Below are 6,268 nucleotides of genomic sequence, written 5' to 3'. Positions count from 1 at the left end.
TTACTGCTACAAATTATTACGTGTTATCGTTACTGTTATGCATGAGGTAAAAATCAGCAGAAGGTACAGTAAGTGCTGTTGAAATGCAGTGTTGAAGGTAATGAGAGAAGAAGCTCGTACCTGTCTCTCTCTCTCTCTCTCTCTCTCTCTCTCTCTTTCTCTCCCTCTCTCTCTGAGTGTGTGTGTCCTGCATCCCAGGAGTGTGCAGCAGCGTTTCCTCACTAATCCCTCTGCCCACAGCCCTCTGCCTGCTTTTATACCAATATACAATTAATATTGCATCGCCATTATTTAATAATCTCAAATCCGGCCGCACAAAGCCGAGACTGGCCATTTATTATTCAGCGGTGTCTGATTAAAGCTCAGACAGAGCGACGGAGAAAAAACCACACTAAAGGTGACAAAAACGCTTCAGTTTTCAGTGTTTCCTCTTTCTCTCTCTCTGTTCTCCCGGGGCTGTAATTAAAGAGATAGCCTGCATAGAGGACGCTCTTCGTGTTTAATGGGGGGCTCTGCCGGAGGGGCTTTATTAATAAAACAGCGTAGAGACGGAGCAGGATAGGGGTTCACATCCACCATCACACTCATTGCCCACATGAATGATGTAAGAAGGGTTTATGGGATTCTGTAGATTTAAAATCTGATCTGAAATATGCAGGACGCCGACGGACAGATCTACAGAGTTCAGAGTTTACGTGCACTCTACCAGCTAGGTGTGCAAACTTGCAAACCACAAATTGTGAATTACTTCAATAATGATTACGTGTTTGCATTTGAGGAAGTTCATCATAGTATCATCATCATCTGTATGGAAAGTGTCCGACTCGAAGCTTCCATCTAGATCATGAGTTGGATGTATTTTTTTCTCTTAATGTAAAGCACTTAAAATCACCTCTCTCTCCACACACACACACACACACACACAAGTATATATATATATATATATATATATATATATATATATATATATATATATATATATATATATATATATGGAAATGCCTGTAAAATGGCAATTAAGGATCTTAATATTTAGAATATTTAATCATGCTTCATTTACACAAACACACACGTATGAGTGACAGAAGATTGTATTGGCTCATGAATACAAAAGATCTATCTATCTAAAAATGTAATTACATTTAGGCCTGTATTATTACCTGTATTACGGTCTAGCAATAAACTTTTCTGTAGTAAACTATAATTGTCTGAATATACTGTCACTATATTTTTTCATGTAATTATCTGAATGTATTAATACATGTAATATTTTTATAGAGGTTCATTTGCTCTTAGCCAGGGCAACTGGACTTGAATGTCTACAATCATTTTTAAAACGCTGTTGAATTCAGTTAAGAGAAATCGCCAGGCGTGGTTCATTTCTCCGAGTTATAAAACATGTGAATGTAAATGTTTACTCATTCGTCAGACACCAACACCGCCCACAAGAGATTAGAAAACAAATGATTTATTAAATAACATTCAACGTCACACACGGTTTTAATCAAGTGCAATCTGAGCGTGATAAAGACGTACAGTGCTCTCAGGTGCCCAACAACAACAACAACAACAACAACAACAACAACAAAATCTGTTAAATATAGCAGCATAATCCTTATTTCTCTACCCCGTTACACTGATTTGCATATTCATTTTAAACAGCTGGTGCAATTGCGCCAAAAGAAATGAATACATAAATGAATACATCAGTAAAGACAACAACAGTTGTGCTGGTGAGAATCAGTGATCTGTGGACGTGATGGTTCCGTTCAGAAACCAGTCCTTAAATAGAGACAGTTAACAACACTGGGCCACACTTAGAAACACAACATGGTGGGAGATACATAATACTGAGATGTTCCACAAAAGCCCCCTCAGCTCTTCTCTGAAAGCGTCCCTTTTGTGTGCGAGTTTTGGTAAAGAAAGGAGAACGAGGTTGTGTGTGGAGAGGAGCGGAGTGATGAAGGACGTTTAAAGCCGGAAACACTGGAAGTCTTTCGGGTTCTAGACGAGAGCTGAAGGTTTTTGTGAAAAGGAATGGAAATAAAATCTACAAAAGCTGCAGCTTAGTTGTTTTGATAAACCTGCTTGACAGAAGAGTGAAGAGAGGTTTAAACGTCAGAAAATATCAAACTTTCCTGGGATTTGAGCGGAGCCTGTTTGAGGAGTTTGAGGAGGAGAGTTTAAAAAAGCCATTTCTTGAAGTGTTTAGAAGTGATTTCTTACATGTTAAAAAAGCACAGTTCAAAAACGTCATTTAGTTGCCGAGATGTAAACAGAGTCATTAAGACCGAGTCAGAATTGTGCACAGTGGCGGTGACCGGAACCACAGGACTGAAGAGTCTAATGTTTCTAAACTGTTCCGCGTTAATGGCGAAGAGATACATGCAGGGTGCTTTGAAGCAAAGTAGTCCCCAAAGACAATTTACCACTATTTTATCATCACCATCACATATAAAACGCAGATGAGACGTTTAGGATCACTGGTGGGTTTAGACACTAAATGACGTGGCTGGTTGCGCTCTGCAGACGTCACGACCCCTGGTTTCCATCGCCACCACTGTGAAGGAATCCCGGTAAGTTTCTGTACATTGAACCATTTCACCCCAAAACACTCTGACGGACTTTGTTTACATTTCAACCCCTAAATTATGCAGAAGTTCTCAGTGTCCTGGTGGAGAGGAGTCGCGTTTACATCCCTGTTATTATTCTGATCGTTTGTATGAGGTCAGGTTTAGGAGGAGTCCTTGAGTGTGTTTAAATCCCTGTCGCGTTGCTATTGAAGTGTCCTCGGTCAGTGCGCCGCTGAGTACTTCATCCTCTTCTGCTTCTGCCTCTGGTTGCAGAACCACACGCGCACCACGTTCTTCTTCAGCTCGAGCTTCTCAGCGATGGCGGCGATCTTCTCGGACGAGGGTCGTGGCTGGATAGCGAAGTACGCCTCGAGCGAACGCTTCTCGGGCGCCGCGATGGACGTGCGCTTGCGCTTGCGCTCGCCCCCGAGGCCGCCCAGAGGCGCGCCGCCGTTGGCGCCGGCGGCGCGTCGCCGCTCGGCCTCGGCCTCGTCGAGCCAGGCCTGCAGCACGGGACGCAGCGCGATCATGTTGTTGTGCGAGAGCGTGAGCGACTCGAAGCGGCAGATGGTGCTCTGGCTAAGCGCGCCCACACCCGGCATGTTGAGGCTGGCCAGCGCCGCGCCCACGTCCGCCTGCGTCACGCCCAACTTCACGCGCCGCTGCTTGAAGCGCTCCGCGAACGCCTCGAGCTCGCGCGGGTCCGACTCCACGTGCACGGAGGCCGCTGTCGGGGGCGGCGGTGGAGGGATGGGCGTAGGGGGTGCTGGTAGCTGCGCGTGCAGGTGGTGGTGATGGTGGTGGTGGTGAGCGTGCAGTGGCGCGTGCACGTCCACCAGGCTCGACGACAGGTGCTCCAGCAGCTCCGCCTCGAGCGACGATGGAGGTGGAGGCGGTGGTGGAGGCCCAAGGCCCGCAGGCCCGTGCGCGTGCGTGTGCGCGTGCGTCGCCATGGCAGCGGCGGCGGCGACAGCGGCGTGGCGGCTCGCGTCCGGCTTAAACGCCGCGTGGCACGACGAAGCGAGGTCGGCGGCCGCCAGCACGCTCTCATCGAATCCCGCGAATATATTGGCCTGGAGCTAGTGAGGGAGAGAGAGAGAGAGAGAGAGAGAGAGAGAGAGAGGGGGAGAGAGAGAGAGAGGTCAGCGGGGAATTGTGTCAGGAGCAAGTTTAGAAAACATGTTCCAAAGCACGGGAGAGAGAGAAAGAGAGAGAGAGAGAGAGAGAGAGAGAGACTCCTCAAAGCACAGGTCATTAAAATTAATATGAAAGCAGTGCATGTGGATGAGAGAGGAAGATGAAGATGAAGGGGTGTGTGGTGGGGGAGAGGGGAAGGGGGGTCTCTGAAAGCCTGTGTAAAGTGTGAACGCTGACAGCGGTGCGCACACGTACCTGCGGGCCGTTCAGACACACGCGCCGCATGCCGTCCAGCGCGCTGCTGAAGTGCGCTTTGCCGTTCATGGCCATCATCATGCTGCCCGGACATGGAGGCGAGGCGCGCGCTCCGCTCTCCGCTCAAACTCTGAGTGAGCCCTTTCCACGGGCAGCAGCTCCTCATATCACCCCTCAACACACCCACACCCACACCCACACCCACACACCTCCTCCTGCTCCTCTTCTCAACTTACAAGCCGCAAGTAAGGCGCGCGGCGCGCAGGCGCACTTCACCCTAACGGGCTGCGTCATCTCCAGTTTACTTACCTTTATTTATTTACTCATTTTGTCAGCATTCAGTCATTAATCATTAAACCTGATTTTACCCAAAGTAACAACGACGACCACCACCACCACCACCACAACAACAACAACAACAACAAAGGAACAAAGGACAATTTGCTCTTTTAGTATTTGTCCAGCAGGTCTTCAGATACTGAAGGCTCACATATGTCTTTCCAAAAACAGGAAACCGATTGATTTCTATCACCATTCTGATCATACTTAAGTTGAGGGTAATTGTTCATATCATTATTTTTGGTAAGTGCAATTTATTATAAGAAATTCTGTCACATAATTTGGTGCTATTTGCGTTTGAAGTGCATGTTTAATCTACATAAATTTGTACTTGTCTTTCACAGAATTAAAACTGCTGTACCATTCTTATCTTTGAACTATTAGTCTATTCTAACTAGCTAAGGTTTTTCTTGGGTAAACAGCAAAGCACTTTTGTAAGTCGTTCTGGATAAGAGCGTCTGCTAAATGCCTTAAATGTAAATGTAAATGTAACAACAATAATAAGAATAATAATAATAACAATAGTAGACAAGACTAGACAACTTTATTTATATAGCACATTTAAGAGACATAAAGTGTTGCACAATTAAATATTTCTTATTTCAAGATTTAACCTTTAAAAGTCCATAAAGTGAACAATAAAACCATAAAGAATGTAATAGGTTATAATCTGTAGAAGACCTCAAAAGCCTGAGTGAACAAGTGAGTTTTTAAATTTGTCTTAAAAATATCTAATGTTGGTGAAGTCTGCATAAAAGATGGAAGGCTGTTACAAAGTTTGGGTGCAGCAACAGAGAACGCCCTGTCCCCCTTAAACTTTAACCGGGAGCGTGGAATGGCTAAGAGCATCTGGTTAGAGGACTGCAAAGATCGCTAATAATAATAATAAAAATAATAATAATGATAAAAAATAATAATATGTTTTATTATACTCACTCAAAAGTGTTTTCTTAGTAAGGGAATGGATATACCTAGAGCTATGCCCTAGTGAAAGTATCTTTTGAATGCTAAAATGGTTCTTTAAAACACCTCTTCTTCATGATGGAGAACCTGTTGTATTTATTTCTTTAAAGAATTCTTAGAAAGGGTTCTACGTAGCAACTAAAGGGGTTCCACAGTCAAACCCCCATTTAGTACCACAGAACCTTTTTTTTTTTAGCTGGGGACACATTAAGAATAATAACACCTGCAGCAACAATTGCACCACCAACATTATTACATTTTTCTTCTTCTTCTTCTTCTTCTTCTTCTTCTTCTTATTATTATTATTATCATTATTCACTTTTACAAATGGACGTGGATTTCTCAACAGGTTGTATAAGTGACGAATACGTTTGTTTCCCTAAAGAACCATGTTTGAAAATGTGATGGTAAAGAACCTGTAAAGATACCAATTTAAGTGTTACATCATTTCTTTATGGGTTTCAGGATGTTCTTTATCCATACCTGTGCCTTAGATGTTTTGTCAGTCATGTTTGTTTTAACCTCCAATAGTCAGTTAAAAGAATGCAAGGCAGATTCTCCTTCTGTTAACCTGTTTGTTTAAGTTCTCTCAGTCAGTCTGTAACCACCGTATTATTGTGATCACAGTGTTACATTAGCCATTAAATCACAGATTCTGGTTCACACATGTAAGTGATATTGTTGCCACCAGAACCTTGTTTCTACATGCTTGTTGTTTTTCACATTTTTGAGCTTCAGCCACCCTTTTACATAGTCATGATTAAGCTATCAATTGATATTGTCCGACATTAACTTTTCATTTACGTGCATTAAAAGAACTTGTCCAGAAAAGTTGCCATTTCGGAGACACATGGGTTTTCAATGAGATTTAACAAGTAAAACAAAAAAGCTGTGTTTGCTTCAGTGTGAAGTGTGAAATATATGTCTCAGAGAAAAAGTTTGTGCAGTTCAAAAGCATGTTGCACTGGAGGAGCTCATTTGTGCAAAGTCTCACGTTAAAA

General features: G+C 43.6%; 1 protein-coding gene and 1 non-coding gene across 2 annotated transcripts; one reads left to right on the top strand and one right to left on the bottom strand.

Moving 5' to 3' along the window:
- Positions 1-2,794: 2,794 nt before the first annotated feature.
- On the bottom strand, positions 2,795-4,046 carry LOC140539626 (POU domain, class 4, transcription factor 3-like). Its single transcript, XM_072662369.1, has 2 exons — positions 3,966-4,046; positions 2,795-3,652 (listed from the first exon to the last, which is right to left on the bottom strand). Exons 1-2 carry the CDS (start codon positions 4,044-4,046, stop codon positions 2,795-2,797), a joined length of 939 nt encoding a protein of 312 aa, XP_072518470.1.
- A 354-nt stretch (positions 4,047-4,400) lies between these two features.
- Positions 4,401-4,455, top strand: LOC140539960 (U7 small nuclear RNA). Its single transcript, XR_011977859.1, has one exon. It is a non-coding gene; the product is annotated as a U7 small nuclear RNA (small nuclear RNA).
- Positions 4,456-6,268: the final 1,813 nt, after the last annotated feature.

This window comes from Salminus brasiliensis, chromosome 18, assembly GCF_030463535.1.
Source record: "Salminus brasiliensis chromosome 18, fSalBra1.hap2, whole genome shotgun sequence".
In the NCBI taxonomy this organism is placed as follows: domain Eukaryota; kingdom Metazoa; phylum Chordata; class Actinopteri; order Characiformes; family Bryconidae; genus Salminus; species Salminus brasiliensis.
This window is presented reverse-complemented; position numbering and strand designations above follow the sequence as displayed.

Excerpts from the sequence above, each read along its gene's own strand:
- LOC140539626 (XM_072662369.1), bottom strand. The coding sequence starts at position 4,046 with ATGATGATGGCCATGAACGGCAAAGCGCACTTCAGCAGCGCGCTGGAC. Across the intron at positions 3,653-3,965 it reads TGTGTCTGAACGGCCCGCAG|CTCCAGGCCAATATATTCGC; the intron begins GTACGTGTGCGC and ends CTCCCTCACTAG.